Genomic DNA, 17,994 nt, shown 5'->3' with positions numbered 1-17,994 from the left:
TTCCTGCTGAGTCTGAATAGATATAAAAATTTCCACACTGATAATAAACTTTTTTTACTGTTTTCTTACTGTTCTCACACTACAAAATTGATCATCCTCAGTTCTTAAGTTCACCTTGACATGTTAAAGCTTATCTGCCTTCTCTTGGTAATCCATGGTTTTTCCAAAATGGTTAGCAATACCGTGAACAGCGCTGCAGCTGAAGCTGCTAATCTAAGCAATCCAAAGCTCAGAAATACCTGAACTGATAACCCAGTCTGAACTTATCTGTATGTTATGGTATCCAAAGAAACAAGACTAACCCACTCCTTTGGTCCAGAGGATTCACGGTTCACTCACTGAACCAGCCCATTCTGTGCTGGGGCTGAGTACTGAAGGAAGCCTGTCTGCAGGGTCATAAATTCCAAGTTCCATTGTGTGTCCCTAGCAGACAAAGGTAAGATTGCAGAGCCCTGTCACAGCCCCTCCTGAGTCTGTTCTGACAGGGTCTGCTGCAGCCTGAGCTGGGAGGAGAGCAAGACTGATCCAATTCTACTGAGTATCTGAAGAACATGTTCAGTGAGAAGCTGTCATCTTAGAATTTCATCTGTATCTAGGGTATGAAAGTTTTCCAGCTCTAATCAATGCACAACTTTTATTCCTTTAGGTTCAATTGCAGTGAGCTTAATATTTAACATAAAAAGATGACAGCAATGAAAAGACAGCAGACACTGGCAGACAAGAAAAGTGACATTTGCAGTTAGTTTCCCTTCAAGAAGGAAAAAAGCTCAGCTTAAACTTTGGAGTAAGATGAGAAATGAAGATGCCACCTGAAAGAATGCAAAGAGCAAAGCTGTCATTTCTTCTCTGACTTATGTATTTAAATTAGGATTTTATACTATAAACCAGATCAAAGATCTGATTTTCACCTTCAACTGCACCCAGGCATTTGGGTGAAGTTGCATTTATTCTCTGAACTGCAAGCAGCATTTAAAGGACCTCATTTTATGTACTAGGTATTCACAAAAGCAATATAGTTAAAAAAATAAGAATGGGAAAATTATTAACTTCACTTTACTAATGAGATATGAGCCAGAGTTTTAAAATACTTCAAGCAAAATCAAACACAAAGCTGTGGCACAGCCAGAAAATGCCTATTAATGACCTAATAATACTCTTCCATGAGTGTTTTGAGTTATTACTACTCAGCTTAAAAGTGAATTGAATGAAAAGAAAAAAAAGACCAAAAATATTTTAGATCATATTTTAAAAGAAAAACCTCTTCTACAGAACACCAGCTCATAATTAGTGATTTTACTATCATTAAAGAAATAAGTCTAAGAAAAAAATGCTTCATTATTTACTTACTTCTTCCATTAGCCTTTCATTTGGTGATCCTGAACAAAGACAGACCAAGTACGTTTGTTTGAAATTGCCTTTTGCACTGATTTCTGGATGGTCAGAGCAGAGTTTTGCCAGGGCAGTAGCTTGCGTTAATTGCTTTGTTTTCATTAGGTGCTTAATACGCATATCCAGCAGGACAGGGCCTTCTGACAGTAAAAATTCATTCACTTAAAAAAAAAAAAAAAGCCAAAACATTATATGCATGTTATAGAGTTAACAGACTGCATTTACTCAATCATGGTTGACCCCTAAAATTTACACAAATCAAAACAGATACAAAAGATATGAAGCAAATTGAGGAAAAAGCTTCTTGGTGAACTGCACTTCTTTGTCATAAAAATTCCCTGTCACAGACCTTTTATACACTTGCAGGTTTTTATTCATTCTAATTTCTTGGCTAAACAGCTGCACACAAAACAGACTGAAAGACCATATAAATATTAAAATATTTAGATACCATTTGATTATTGTTCTACAGAAAGACAACACAAAGCCACTATTCTCACATCCTTTGTACGCTTGTGCTACACCTTTGCCAACACATGCCTTTGAAAGATCCTGCTACTAAAGGATATATGTGACAAGTACAGAAGTTTCTGAACCTGTTTTTATTGGTGTGAAATGTCTCATATTATAAACCCATAGAATACTCTTTTAGAGTTCTTCAACCAAGAAAGTTTTCCTTATTTGAGAAAAGACACTTATCTTGTATATATTTGACTGTGCATAGTCTAAAACTCAAAAGAGACAGGTATTGAACTGAATTTTTCAGATATGCTCCCACCAGAGCATATCTCTGTAGTTTACACTAACAACCCAACTCCAGGTGCCTCAATGGAAGGCAAAAGAATCCTACAAAACGGGGGAACACAGGTTAATGTTTTAAGTCTTAAATACACATCTCCGGTCTCATCCAGATGTTCCAGATCAAAATTGTTTCAGCTTTGAAGCATGAGGTTTAGTACCACCTCTACAGCATTTAAAGTCAATTATTAAAACTAGACACACAGACAGGCCATTTTCTTTAATCCTTTTAACATTAACCCCTCCCTGTTTTCACAAGGTAGATATACACTGCAAAAAACACAACTTCGTTTTCAATTGCCTAACTTTAATTTCATAACACATTCTCACATCTTTTAAAAACAGCAGACTTGTTCTACTGTTTTTTGTTTATTTTGTGAAAACCAGCACAAATATTTTATGCTTTCAGTATTAGGAGTAAAATCTTGATCTTTTCTAAATGAGATTTTTTTTCCAGCCTTTTGAGTATTCCCAAAACCTTCTGGTCATCTGCAGTGCTCACTTTCTGACACATCTTGATAGGAACTTTCCTCATATTCCTTTTAATTTCCTCATCCTGAATCATGCTGCCCATTCATTTAATTTATATTTTCTTGACTTTTCAAGTCCTGTTGAACTTGATGAAATATGTAATTTCAACATGTAAAAAATTTATTCTCTCTGTAATACCTGAACTATTACAACACAAAACATGGTTTCCTAAAAAACCATTAATCTCATTTTATTCTTTGCTTTTTCCCATACTATTAAATTTGATTCACTACTGTTTTTATTTCATGACTTCTCCGTCTTCTAAATAGTTATATGGAACATTACTAAAAGTCTATCTTGAAATTGAAATCAGGTCAACCGTTTTCTTTACCACTTTGGTGCACAAGACTTTAAGGCAGAAAATACTGCCTTTTGCAGAAACTGGGTCTGTTAGACCCTGTCATTATCTATCACGCATTTTCAGATTTATGGTTGAATCATCATTTCAACCCAGCTTCTCAGTTATTTGTTCATGTTCTTGTAGCCTGTTACAAATGATCAGCAACAGCTAACTGACATGTAAGAATATTCAAATCAAATGAGCTCCTTCCTGCTCTCCCCATGGTGATGAAGCTATGACCATATTTGTATTTATGCAGAAGCAAAGGAAAACCAGAGCACACTAACAGACAATGGGTAGACAGTAAACATTTTTTCTGTTTATTAGGGGACATTCTAAGCAGCAGATAAATGTTCCTTTAATGTCATTACCACTGCATTATAAAAGACATTCATACTCCTGCCAACCCACAAATGACCCTGTGACTAACCACATTCAATAATCTAGCCTTGCTCTTCCTCTACCAGGTACCAATAATCCCTTCACCCACAACATTTAGTCCTGGATAGTCTGCTTGGAATAACACTGGAACATTTTACCTTATTTGTGTAACAAGATACAGGAAGACCTTAGACTTTAAGATGTATTGGTAACCCATGTTTCACTCTGATTTATTACTATAATTGTGGCAGTTAATATTGTAAACATTATGTTCTATATGCTAGTTCTCAATAATCCCCTTCCTTTAGTGTTTATTGCTTCAGCCAGCCTGCCTTGCATAAGGATCAGCACATTTTCTGTTATCTTCTCAACAAGACACAGGAAGACATGAGGGTTAGAGTTACATATTAACTTTTAAACCTTTATTCTAATCCCAGTGATTATAACCATTATGTTTAACATCTGAAAACTCATTCAAAACATGAATTTTAATTACATTTATTTTGTAACTGAACTACAGCTGACATTTTAAGACAAAAACCAGTGCTAAGGTTACAGGACTAAGTTTATGGTGAGGAACAGTTTTAAAGATAAGATTTTGAGGTTATTGAGGAAGATTTTGTTTGTTTTTAAATATTTGATAAATATATTTTATCATACAATGTCAATTTCAAAAGTTATTGTGGACAAATTGCTAGTTTACCATAACAATTCTAATTCACAAAAATGCCTTGAGACACAAGTGCTTTTGTAGAACAAATCACTTAGCATCTATGAGTGCAAACTCTGACATATTTGATGGGAACAATTACTGGAAAAAATTACTGAATGTCATTTTTGTGCAATGCTCCTTCACCCATTAAAATTCACAAAAATGTTGGTGCAAGGCATGTGCAAAATTCATATAAAATTACAGAACATGAGAGAAATGAAGATGTGCAGATAACATCCGACAGATGATACTACAATCTACTAAATCTAACAAATTAACTTGGACAGACAGGTATCTAACCTTTTAAACACTTTCCCTATTATTCCCTTGAATCCCATAGCTGGCATGTCAGGTCCTACTACCAAGTGATTCCACGCAAAGTTCACAAGGACTATGAACTTTTATTATAAGTACTGCTCATACCATACATGGATTAAACCAGAGAAAACATAATCCACAGATTAGCTGCATACAACAGGAATAAGCTCCAGGCACTAACAGGTTCTCTACGGAAGACAGTCCAGATTAATGCCACACTTTAGCTGACCATAAGACTTAAAGAGCACAAAGGATATTTGCCTTACAAAGCACACATAATCCTACTACAAGACCCCTCATCAGATGTAGGGTAGGCACAGATTAATCTATCACACTTATATCTTACCAACCTTGCTTTGGCCAAGGAGGATGAAGCCAGGTGGTGAATATACACATGGACAATCCACCTCCAAGAACTTCAGTTGCTAGTCAGGAAACTAATGTACTGGGTTTGGCTGGGGTAAGGTTAATTTTCTTCACTGTGGTTGGTACAGGGCTGTGTTTAGTATTTGTGCTGAACACAGTGATGATGATGTGGAGATGTTTTGTGTGGAACTGTCTTTATCTCAACTTGTGCATTTTCTACCTCCACCCTTCCCATTCTCTCCCTGATGCTGCTGGTGGGGGAATGAGAGAGGGGCTAAGAGGGGTTGAGCCACGACACCTCTTTAGTGATCTTCAAGTGTTAGTCCACATGTGCATTCACACTATGGGTGACTCTGAACTGACTTGATGCTTTCCATATCTACCAGGAGCTGGGACTCAGAATCCTTCATGCAAAAAACATCTCAGCACAACTCTGCTGAATGCACCATCAATCCTGGATGCTTCTGTGGTGGCATAGTGTCTGGAGAAAGGGTAAAAGAAGTTCCAGATGGCTGCTTTGAATATACCCAGGATGGAAACATAATTTTTTTTTCCTCTCAAAGCTGAGGTTGCTGGTATCATTCTGCTTCTGGTGACAGGTGAAACAGTTCCATGTTGGCTGCTACATTCTGCCTGTTATCCACCTTAACAATCTCTGAATAGTGATGGTTGTATCCAGATCCCCTTTTCAGTGAGATATTCTTTAGATGCCTCCCTACTGCACTTAAACTAATGAAAAATTCAAGAAGCTAACTCTTGGCATCCAGGTTTAAATCTCTAAGGATAATTAGAATTACATACCAAAAAAGCAGCCTGCCTTTTCGTAAGGTTATCAAAGACCCTTTTCCTCTAGACAGTTCCTCCACTCACCCTCAGTATCAGCTGAGGAGATACCAGTCACGGCTTTGAAGGATTATACCATCACTACAAGAAAATTATAACCTCAAGGATGGAAAAGGTTCATACTGAAGAGCACAAGCTACACTGACAAAAACAGAGGATCGAAGTGCAGTGTTTTAACACTGCATAGGCTGTAGCATAACCCCAAACATTTTGGTGCACTGCAACTTTCAGTCTTTGGCACACTGAGCAATAAGGCTGCACAAACAGCCACACAAAATCAGGAAATTTAATTTTCAGTTGTCATTAATTCAGATCAGCTTCAATTCCAGATTAATATCAGTCCTGATCTCACATTAAGCTATCTGGTAGCTCAGGAGGAGGCCAGTAAGTCAAAAGACCCGCTATGATGTGAGAAAATTAAGACAGTGTTACTAAGGTTTCCTTCCATAACCCATTAATGAAGTGGAGAAATGTGGAAAATTCCTCTCTCCAAATACAAAGTGCTTGTCTATCATATGCAATCTCGAGAAAAAAAGAAGTGATGCAGGTGAAACCTGAAGTAATGGCAGGTTCAGTCACCATGCAAATACAACACAATGCAATGTCTGATAGCAGTGTAGGACCTGTTCGCATGGGATTTTTACAAGAAATTCCTTAAATATGCTAAAGTTAGCTCTCCTGAAATCCACGGTCACAATCTTACTTATTGCCCTGCGTCCTCCTCATCCAATACTGAACTCATGAGCAAGTTCTTAAAAAGATTCAAATAGAAGGCAACTAAATATTAATTAAACCTCTCTCTTACAAGTACCTTACTGTTACAATGGCTGCAAGGTGGTTGAGAGGCAGCTAGTAAAGGGGTATGGGACTCTGAGGACTATATACAAATCCAAAGTCTGTATTAGGGGTATAAAAAGAAACAACAAAATGCAAGTCTTGTGGAGGAGTAAGCCCAACTTCTGTAAAAGAAAAAAATGAAAGTCACATTATACATTTACTGGACTTATCCAAGGGAGCTGTGGTAATTTGAATGAAAGGAGATCCAATTTATTTTCTAAAGGCATTCAACAAAGTCCATCAAATCCCTAAAGATACCAAGCTCTCTTAGCAGTTAAAAGAAGATCCTTGTACAGATAAAAAAATCAGTTAATAGAAGAAGAAGAAAAAAAAAAAAAACCCACACAAACTCTTAGTGGGTGGCTGTAGGATCTGTATCAGGGACAGCCTATGTCCAGCACTTTTATAAACATTTGGAAAAGGGCAGAGAACCATGACAAAGCATGCTGACAAAAGCAGGGTAGTAAAAACATGCCAACAGTCCATAACATTTCAAAACAGATAAAATTAAAATGCTGATAAAACCCCAAAAATTATTTTCATGGGGTAAAAATACAAGCCTAAGTGTACATATAGGCATGGTAGGGGAAAATCCTAACACAGAAATAGGTACTAGTCCTCAAGAAAATGTCTTGTTAGATTAAGGAAAACATTGGCTCAATGCTCAGTAAAGAAGTAAGGCTAACATTATGAAAGGAATACTATTATATATTAAATATTATGAAAAAAATGCTGAAGGAAGCAGAAAATCATACTGACTGCTGAATAAACCTTTGGTTCCCCATACAGGGAACGGGACAGCAAAGCTTGAAGACATATGTAAGACACTACAGAAGAGAGAAGATATGACAGCAGTCTACCGATTCAGGTCGTATGATGCAATCATTAAAAGATACAAGAATAGTTAACTTGTTAACAGATAGAAAATAACATAGGAAATAAGCAAGCACCAGGGAGGCAGACAGTAAGAGGAACTACCTCACTTGATGGAAGAACTGTGCAACTCTGCCAGAGATACACAGTGTGACGCTTTATACAGATTCTAAAACCGTTTAGGCAAAGAATTAAAAAAACAACTAAGATTTATTCACACAAGGACACCACTTCTGAATTGCAATCACCAAAATAAAAATAAAATGTCATGGCACTATCCTTGTAAGCCTCTGCTGATCATATACTCTTCCCTATGCAACTACTGTTAGCCATTCTCAGAACTCGGATCTAAATGCATCTTCAGTAAAGGTCCTCTTGGCATTTCACAACTGAGTAAATGACATTTATGTCAAATACATTTTGCATATTAGTACTGAACTTACACCATCGTAAATTAGCCTGTATGTAAACTCCCTTCACATGGCTTACAAGGAAAATGGCAAGAGAATTTAAGGCACTAATATGTTTTATGCTAAATACCCACACCAAATTACTTGTATGTTACCACGAACATACTGTCTTAACAATTCAGAAAATGCTACATGCATATTTATTTATATAGCTTATAAATTATCACAAACTACATTGAACAAAAACTTCCACTGATCCTAATATTTCAACGTATCATAAAGATAAAAGTATATTTAATCCCAACCATAATTTTAAATTTTACCTTTATCTGGGTCCAACTGTTCCTGGGACAGAATACTGCACAATACTGGGTTCTTCCACACACCCTTCTCTTGTGTAAGCGTTGTTAAAATGTGCAGTTCCCGGCTACCATTTTCCATCAAGTTTTTATGAGCCACCTGAATATAATATATTTTACAAAACAAGGTATTGTTTAAAAAAGACATAAATAATGTGTCTTTCATACTCCTTTATACCTTAGGTTATCAAATTAACACCATACCAGATGGAAAGTTAAATGTATCACAAAACAATCTTAACACTTAGCCTATACAGGTTTTACTTCTGCCTCTGTTGCCTAAGATATAAGCTGAGAAACTGAAACAACTGAGTGCTTCAAACTCACCTTGAGATTTATTAACAGGACTACTTCTGAAATTTCTGAAACTAAACTTTGAAATGGGCCTCTCTTTTAAAAATGGATGAGCAATTTTTCTAGTCCACATATTGTTCTGGTATCAGGTGCCTAAACTTTATCTTCTCAAACTCTTCAGCAGCTCCATTTCTATGTACTGGAGACACTGAAAAAAATATTTTTATAATGTCGAAAGATTTTAGCTGTTAAGATCTAACTGCACGGTTCTATGCAAATATGATGAAGCAGGCTAGAGTCTTAAAATCAATTAAAATATCTTCCACTGCACTTATATACTAGAATAAATTCTGTGAGCAGATGTTCACTTAGGAGTAAACTAAATACTTCCAAAAAATCTGTAGCTTAGAGTAGCAGTGCACAACTTACATTGGTCCTCTAAGAAAAGAGCAACAAAAATACCCCAAAAACCAAACAACCAACAACAACAAAAAAACCCAACCCAAAACAAACAGCCAAAAACCCCTCCCAAAACTCCCAAGCAAACAAAAAAAACCCCACAAAAACACCCCCCCCCCCCCCCCCCAAAAAAAAACCCCAACCAAGAAATGGCTCTTTTCTTTCCAGAATTTTTTCTTTTACTTTTCCACCTGATCTCAAGGCTGTGGAACCCCACAGCATCAAACACTTCTCTTCAGAATTGACCTATATAAGGCAATTGCTAGTAAAAATTCACTCTAAAATAATCAGCTTTTCATCTTCCTATGTTATTCAGGCTGAGAGCCAAGAGGTAACTATCTGGTCTTTTCCTTATTCTTTTCTCCTCTCCTCTCCTTTCTTTTTTTTTAAACTGTAGACTGGACCTCCCCCTACATATTTCTGATAAATACTGAGAAGCAGATGCAAAACTTGTTCCAACACCTGTCTTTAATGCAGTGCTCTGTGAGAGATCTAACAATCCTTCAGTATCAGCTTGATACCCTCCAGTATCAGCTTGATACCCTCCAGTATCAACTGGCCTTTCATTCTTAAGTTTCAAACATACAACTATATATACTAAAGAATGACTTAAATGATATTTCATTTCTAAGAGTGTTAATAGTCAAAATGTTATATGTCAATATGTTAAAATATGAATTTTCTTTCAATAGTCTGTAAATATCTTTTTCTCCACAGCTGCTACATGCAGACAAGTGATATTACCTTCAGCAATTACTGAAGAGTATGTAGGATTTCCAGCTGAAGGCCTTGCTCCTTACAGACATGCTACATACTCAATATCCCTGGGTTTCCAAATCATTCTGAAAAGCTATTAAGTCTTTATTGCATTAACTAAACTCACCTGTACAAAAGCCTGAAATTCTTCCCATTTATTTTCAGGTAAGTCCAGAGGCAGACACAGTAAAAGTTCAATACAGCTTCTGAAAGTCAAAAAGGTGTATTATTTGAGGCCATTTTTGACACTGAAATTGTATAATCAACAATTCTCTATTCTAAAATCAAAATAGACATTTGAAACACCAGCCACGAAACAGTCTGCTTCCTTGAACACAAAGAAAAAGAGGTATCTTTTTCTTGCAGAAACTGTAAAAGCAAGTTCTCTAAAAGACACCATAAAAAAAATCACCATTGAATCCAACCCTGTAAAAGACTATGCAAAGTGATACACTTTCAGATAGCGTATCAATAATAGCAAAGTGTTTCAAGCCAGGAATGTTGGCTTATTCTAGGTCAGGAATACTTCTTGCCTCAATTCCAACAACCAGATATTCTCCCTTACAAACAGCATCCACCATGAGGAAGGTAGGTGCTGAGAACTGGATTGGGAAAACATTTAGGCAATGAAAAGTTTTAGTAACCAAAAAAACATACTCACAGTGCTAAACGTTCCAGCACAAAGGCAACGTTTTCACACTCAGAGGTAAGATAAGGTCGTGCTTTAACATAACTTCGGATGGCCACCGTGTACACCTCCAACAGAGGCAGAGGATCTTCTGATGTCTTCCATTTCTCTGCATATTCCAACAAAGTCTGTTTAGGGAAAGGAAAGAAAACAATTCAAAAATCAGGAACAAATATAAGTTTAAAATTTTGTATTTCTCACTAGTAAATCTTCTTAATATGAATTACATATTCTCAAAGCATACTTTTTTCCTTAAAATTTATTGTTTCATTAACAACTGACACTTAAGACTCCACACACAATCATTCTCTGGTCATATAAAAACGTTATGACTGACACTTCCTCCCTATGGTAACATCATGATTCATTTTACATTCCTATTTTCCAAATACAGAAGCCTGAAGAGCATATGATAGTTAAGGGACTGAAAACTCATTTTTAGACATTCATCTCTACAGTTCAGCTTCTAAGCAAGTAAACTTGAAAGTACGAGTCTTTATTTTAACTTCTCTACTTCCAGGAAAAGTTTTAATTTTCCCCTGCCTTGCCACCTTGAAGATACAGGTATCTTCAGGACATTGCTTTTTACATGGCTCCGAAAAAAATATGTTCTATGCATTTTAAAGACACCATTTGTACATCAAAAACTTGCTAGCAAAAAAATTGTTTTCCTACTTGCCACATGAATACATAAGAACAGCGAGTTCAAACTAAAACTCGTAAGAGTGATGAAATAAACACCACCAAGCAAAGTGCAGAAGACTTCTATTCATTTCAGTCAAGGCCAGGGGACTCAGACACATTCAGGCAGAGTAGACAGTAAGGTTCTCCAGTCACCATCCCAAATACATCCCCTATGGATCTCTCCTTTCATGCTTAGGGTAACTTGATGGATTGCAAACTAACTCCTACACCACAGCAGCTTGCATTGGAGTCTGTCATACTACAATGATCAATTTTGCTGTTTGCTTCTTGAGGGGCACAACACACAGAAAGCTGAGAGTAAGAGAGCAGTTTTGGTTGTCTGATGCCCTGCTGAAAGCAGAACCATTATAATATATTGTCTGGAGGAATATGTTGATGGATCTGAGTGTATCCTGAAGAACAGAGACTATAGCCTTTTGGGCAATCTGAGTGTTTAGAATCCCATTTACTAGGATTTTCCTCCACCAGTACCTAGAGAAGCAGTCCCACAGGTTCTCCACAGAGGGATTAATCCCCCTCAAACTGGTGCTACCACAGCTGAGATCTTACTACAGAAACAATATATATAAAGAAGTTACATACTGTATCTCTCTCCTGCAGCAGAAGATGCTTCTGAGTACCTAATGCTACCTTGAACCTGACTGGAATATTGTCTGTTTTACTGTAATACTCAATTTGATGCTCTCCTAAGAGCTGCAAAAAAGCACCACAGATCATGGCAGAGAAATCAAGCAAGAGCAAAACAGAGTTGAAGCATGAAAGAAAAAACAGAGGAGAACTGGATAAATAAGCTAACAATATTAGCAAACACTATTTCAGTACCACTTGGCAATTTTGCTCAATGCACTAGAATTAATCAGATCAGAACAAAGCAGTTGCCTTCAAAGAATCTTGACAGACACTCCAGTGAAAAGCCTCCCTTTGCCCAAATACCCTCATAACCAGAAGTACTATTTCCATTACTGACTTGTCACATGTGACAAGGATGCTAGTGGCAGAACAGCAAATCTGAAAAAAAAAAAAAGCCCAGGAAAGTATACTTAATATTTTTCACTTTTTGGGTCTTGGAGCAATGTTTTGGATGGAAAAGGCAATAACTTCTTCCCTTTGTCCAGCTGATATAAGCAGTCACATTTAAAGAGTGAATAGCATAACCTTCAGTTTACATGAATACCACAGACCTGTAAAAGTAACCCCTCTCTCCTGAAATTGATGTTGCTTCTTGTCAAGAATTCACTGGAGCAACCAATACTGCACCTTTCACCATATAGTACTTGCAGAAAATGTAAAATAAAAAGCACAGTGCTATAATCTTTTTTCCTTAGGGAGTAAACTTTTTCTTCTTCTAAGTGCTTTGGAATGACTTGCATTTTTGTACTGGAGAAAACAGCACACAACCGCTATTTGTTAAGAGTATTACAACTTAATCAATTTTACACTTGCTTAAAAGACAATTCTCCCTGTAAAGGGAAAATGTGAAAACAAGCTGCTAGTGAGACTGAATAAAAGAGGGACAAACATGGTAATCTGAAATTTAGCATAGCTTACTGTTCATATTGATTCACAGATATGCTGGGGAAACTCTTTGCATTATTTTGGAATGCTACTTAGTTCAGATAATTAGCTTTGTAACTGGAGATAAATAGTTAAAACTAATACTGTCACCCAAAATTCCTTTCTGATTAATTTGAAAAAAAACATACTTCTCTTTTTAGTGTACTTCTCTTTTTAATGTAAATATACATTAAAAAAATCCCAAACCAAACCACAACAATAACCAACCTCCCAAGTGGCAGCTAACATACAAGACCAAGGCAGTAACAGCATAAACTAACATTCAGTTTTACCCAGCTTTTATCCAGACTGTCCAAACTTGCTACAATTGGCCTGGAAGCCAAATAGCCAAATCTGACCAAGTAACTTCTGTCAGCAAGATAAGTTGATATTTAGGAAGTTTATCTATGAAGTCATGAATCCTGTTTAAGACCTGAAACACTATATTATTAGTTGATGTAAACTTCATTTTGAATGCGGCTCACATACTTTTACTTATCTCCTCTTCAAAAAACCACAGCAAACAAGACCAATCCAAGCTTTGGCAAAGGAAGGACATTTCCAAGTTTGCTACCAAGCCAGGAAAACATATCCTCAAGAGTCTCGAAGTGTTGAGGACAAGAAGAAGAAGGGGTAAGAAAAAAGGAGGATGCAGGAAGATATAACTAAACAATTGGTCATCTAAGTGTGACTGAAGAGTATCCAGAATATTCTCACCTGCCATTGCAAAGATGAGAACCTGAAGAAGAAACCAAGTCTCAATAGAGAGACACTGATTCATAACATGACAAGTGACCACTGAGACCTGTAACAAGAAGATCAGTAGAGCTCAAGTTTCATGGTAGGTGGTCAGCACACTAAAGAACCTCCAGATAGGCAGTACCACCATCCAATCTGCACATGGGGAATACTGAAGACTGCTGACCCATTATGGCAGAACCCAGCTGGAACTCTCCCAGATAAATAGGAACTTTGCAGAAATACCATGTAGTCATCAATTGAAAATTGATGAAAATTGGAGAATAATTACAAAAGCACTTGCAGAAACGATGACAGTCCAATGAAGACCACTACAATCCACATTCAGATTATTAAGAATAAACTGAAGCAAATAAAATCTCATCTTTAAGATATGAAATTCAGTAGCAGTTACTCAAAATAGATATAATCATCAGACTGGAAAATTCTCAGAATACACCTAAATAAATACACATTAAAAAAAAGGCATTCAGAGTGTTGGTGACCTGTTACCATAATATTTTAAAAGCAGTGAACACACTGTAAAAAGCAAGAGAAGTTTGCACTATAACATACTGGCACTAATTTCAGCATTAAATAGTGCTATTTTTATCTCATATATATAGATCAGGCACTTCCAAGCCATGACGTGAACTACACTAAGTATTTACACCCACCACACCCTTCAGAAATATTCGCTGGTATGACAGATTTCCTTGTCTTGATGTCTCTAGACTATACAGCACCGCCATTATACAAAGAAAATCAAATTCATTCTGCTTTGCTTAATGAATCAGTGTTGTCCATAAAAAGAAAGAATTTTACCCCCAGCCCTGGGCCCCATTAAGTTATTTATCTCCCTAGTCGGACATGCTTGTTAATCAAGCCAAGTACTGTATTCCGAGCACAGCAGCAGAAGTTTTGTTCCTCTGAGACTGAAATAGGCATTTTATTTTAGCAGCAGCTTACAGTCAAGAATCCTCCAGAAGTGGAATAATCTTGACCTGTACAATAAAAATAAATAAGTACTATACCTGTGATTTAAACTGTGGAAAATATATAGCCACAGGTAACATTCAATTTTCAATCTTTATCAGAACCCTTACAAGAATGTTACTGTAGCAACCCACCCACCCACAGCTGCTTTACTGAACAATCTTCTTTGCGAAAACCAGCTCTACAACACCAAAAGCAGTGTTAAAATATGTTTCATATTAAAAGGCAGACACTGTTCACACTAGAGACACTGTTGATGGGAGTTACAGGTGTATGGTCCACACCGCCATGTTTCTTCAGCTCTGAAAAACAGATTCTCACCCTCAACACACCTGAATAAGGGTAAGCTTACTGGAATTTATATAAGGACATGCCTGGGACTGTCATTTTCATTCCCTGCTACCCCAAAGGATTAAGAGGCTGGGAAAGTAACAGACAGTGGTCACACAGGTAAGCTGCACCTCTCAAACAACTCCAAAACCTTTACTTCAGTGGCTTTCTTCAAGCACATCCACACAGGAGAAAAGTCCAAACAACAAGCATGACGCAACTGTATTATGTGGAGATGAGTCTTCGGGAGCTGCACACAAAGAGTGGCTGAAGGAACTTCCTCCATAAAAAAAAAAAAACAACTCCACAGTGGCAGAGACAGCAAAGCAATGACCAAGTTCCACACACACAGGCAGGTGCAGGAGCTACAACACTTCTCCGTGAGATCACTCTGCCACTTGCTGTTCACATGGAGCATTCCCACAGAGGCAGGGTTCCCCTTCATACAGCACCTCTCACTCCCCCAGCACCTGCCAACAACCGATACAACAGAGCAGCTGCTTTCAGAGGAATCACCAATGGCCTGATTCGAGAAAACAGGTCAAACTTTATTCAAAGGTGGTGAAGAATGGCTCCAGTTCTGCTATCACCAACAGAAATTCCAAAGGAAAGTGAGGGTTCCAGTCAAGTAAGGGTAACTGAAGAAAACCAGTGAAGCAAGTCTCCCATGTGAACCATGCACATGATTTAAGAATATTTTTCTTGGCTTAAGATTCGTCCCTGTAAAGGTGACAGGGGCGTTCTAACAGCTAGAGCCACTCACAGCTTCCATCACGAGATGATGGATCATGAAGAACTGAAAATGAATTGGAGATCCTGAGTTTGCTATCATCATACAGAGGAATATGCAGAGAAATGCCATATGCTGTAATGAGCCTGATAACATAACCACTTGAGTCAAATCAAGTTCCACTGACTGCTCTGGACTGATTTAGAATCGGATGCTTACGATTAAAGAGACTGAAAGGAAGAAGACATACAGCATGAATTGATACAAAGTAAGTGTCCCTCAGGACTTTATTGAGGGACCAGTGCTTTTCTGTATCTTTATGTATGAACCAGAGTCTGAGATCAAGTGCGCCCTCAGCAAGTCTGCAGATGATACAAAACTGAAGGGTGCAGCTGACACAACAGAAGAAAGGGATATCCAAAAAGACTTGGACAAGCTTGAGAACAGGGTCTACAAGAACATCATGAAATTCAACTGATGGAGGACACATGACTGACACCATGAATGGTTTCAAGTATCAGCCCTTTATTATTCCCCAACACAACCTTTCATATTTTATAGCCTTCTCACATGCATAACACCTGTGTGCCCTTTTACCCTTTTGTGATTGGTCAATACACATCAACATTCCATGCTTCTTTTTCCTTCAATGCTGTTCACCTGTCTTATATAGCTGCAACTTACCAGGGGCGAGATTGCCTGCAGCACTATCTCTATTCTTTTACAATCCATTCTCCCACATTCAACAAGTCCAACAGTGAGGACTCACAGAGAGCAGCCCTTAGGAAAAGGACTTGGTTGTTCTCATGGATAAAAAGCTGCACACACCCAATAAGGTGTGCTCAAAGCCCAGAGAGCCAACTGCATCCTGGGCTGCATCAGAAGAGGGGCTGCCAGCTGGTCAAGGGAGGGGGCTCTCCCCTTCTGCTCAGTCCTTGTGAGACCCAACCTGAAGTGCTGCATCCAGCTCTGCAGTCCTCAGCACAAAACAGACATGGACCTGGTTGAGCAGGAAGCCAGAGGAGGCCACACAGACGATCAGAGGAATGGAGCAGCACTCCTACAAATAAAGGCTGGGAGAGACGAGGTTGATCACCATAAAGAAAAGACTTTGGAGAAGCGTCACTGTGGCCTTCCAGTATCTTAAGGGGACTCATAAAAAGGAGGGGGAGAGAAATATTGTATGGGAGATAACAACAGGACAAGAGGCAATGATTTTAACTGAAAGCAGGCAAGTTTAGATTACATGTTAGAAGGAAATTCTTTACTCAGAAGGAGGTGAATGTGGATATCTCATCCCAGGCACTGCCCAAGGCCAGGCTGGATGGGTCCTGTGCAACCTGATACAGTGAATGGCATTCCTGCCCATGGCCTAGAACTAGATGATCTTTAAGGTCCTTTCCAACACAAACCATTCTATGATTTGATGAATTTTTTACAATCACGTTCCTCAGGTGGACATGAACCTGACCTTCATTTAAGAATGATTTTGACCTCCCAGTCCCTGACTTACGGTGAGACAATACATGAAAATTATTTGTGGTATCTTCTTTCTCCCTACAAGATTATAACCTAGAGAAATTAAAAAGCAGAGAATGGGATATAACCATGATTTCTTTCAGTATTTGGATATCTGAAGTTTGTCTGTTTAAATCTGCAAGTTTACTAGACTAATAAGGAAAAATCTCACACAATTATTCTTGCTAAAAGTAGTTCAAAAATATCAAGTGCCAAAATCTTTAGTTTTACTTTTCCAAAAAGTACACGAAAAAGTGTTTCTTGTCAAAATCATACATCATTTTTCAGACATTCTGCAAAGCAGACAATTCTCTTAATTTAGCTTTCAATGACAGAGATACACACATCAAAATGAATTAAGTCAACAGTCAGTCCAAAACCTGAAAGACAAGGACTTAATTTTTTTTAAGGAATAAATCACCTTACCATGGCAATACTATTATCTGACAGTAAGACATGGGGAGTGAGATATGATTTAAATGGTTGTTCTTTGTGAACAGTTGTGTTCTACATTAGATCATGTTACAAAATCAGATCTAGTGCCAGACATTGCCTTTTAAATGCATACAACAAAAGTGAAAGGAAGTATTTTACAGTAACACACACTGTTTCTACCACATACGTACTACTCATCATCTTAGAAGGCGTTTTCTTTTTCCATGCAAATTGAGGAAAAACAAGGCTGTATGTATTTCTCTCAGACATGAAATATATTGCTTGTGGTCATCTAAAAGACAGCACAAAAAGAGAATGGTAATTCTAATACTGGCCTTTAAAAGCTCCATGCTACTATCTGCTTGCAATTATTTCAATTCTTGCTTCCTCAAATTTCTTGTGTAATACTACAGATGAGAAAGAACTACCGTTCAAATATAGACAGCTGTATTTCCAGAATGTAATGCACAGTAATAGTCTCACTCCTCCTTGTCAACGTGCAATTTACTAAAACATGCAATGCTGAGCCATGAGAAGTAGGCAAAGCAAGACAAAAGCAGTAAAGGAGCAGTAAAGGTATGAAAATACTGATCGTGTCTATTGAAAGTCTTCCTATGCTGACTGCTGCTGAATG

The 17,994-nt window shown here is 37.6% G+C and overlaps 1 protein-coding gene across 1 annotated transcript in view; it reads right to left on the bottom strand.

Moving 5' to 3' along the window:
- Window positions 1-17,994, bottom strand: part of ZNF292 (zinc finger protein 292) — a 53,283-nt gene that overhangs the window by 16,745 nt on the left and 18,544 nt on the right. Inside the window, exons 2-5 of the mRNA XM_066315112.1 lie at window positions 10,328-10,482; window positions 9,794-9,872; window positions 8,122-8,257; window positions 1,348-1,550 (exon numbers count right to left, since the gene is read on the bottom strand). Coding sequence (XP_066171209.1) covers window positions 1,348-1,550; window positions 8,122-8,257; window positions 9,794-9,872; window positions 10,328-10,482 — 573 coding nt within the window. The remainder of the gene's footprint in view (window positions 1-1,347; window positions 1,551-8,121; window positions 8,258-9,793; window positions 9,873-10,327; window positions 10,483-17,994) is intronic.

The sequence above is a fragment of the Sylvia atricapilla genome, chromosome 3 (genome assembly GCF_009819655.1).
Source record: "Sylvia atricapilla isolate bSylAtr1 chromosome 3, bSylAtr1.pri, whole genome shotgun sequence".
In the NCBI taxonomy this organism is placed as follows: domain Eukaryota; kingdom Metazoa; phylum Chordata; class Aves; order Passeriformes; family Sylviidae; genus Sylvia; species Sylvia atricapilla.
The sequence above is the reverse complement of the archived record's forward strand: the minus strand, read 5'-3'. Positions and strand labels throughout refer to the sequence as shown.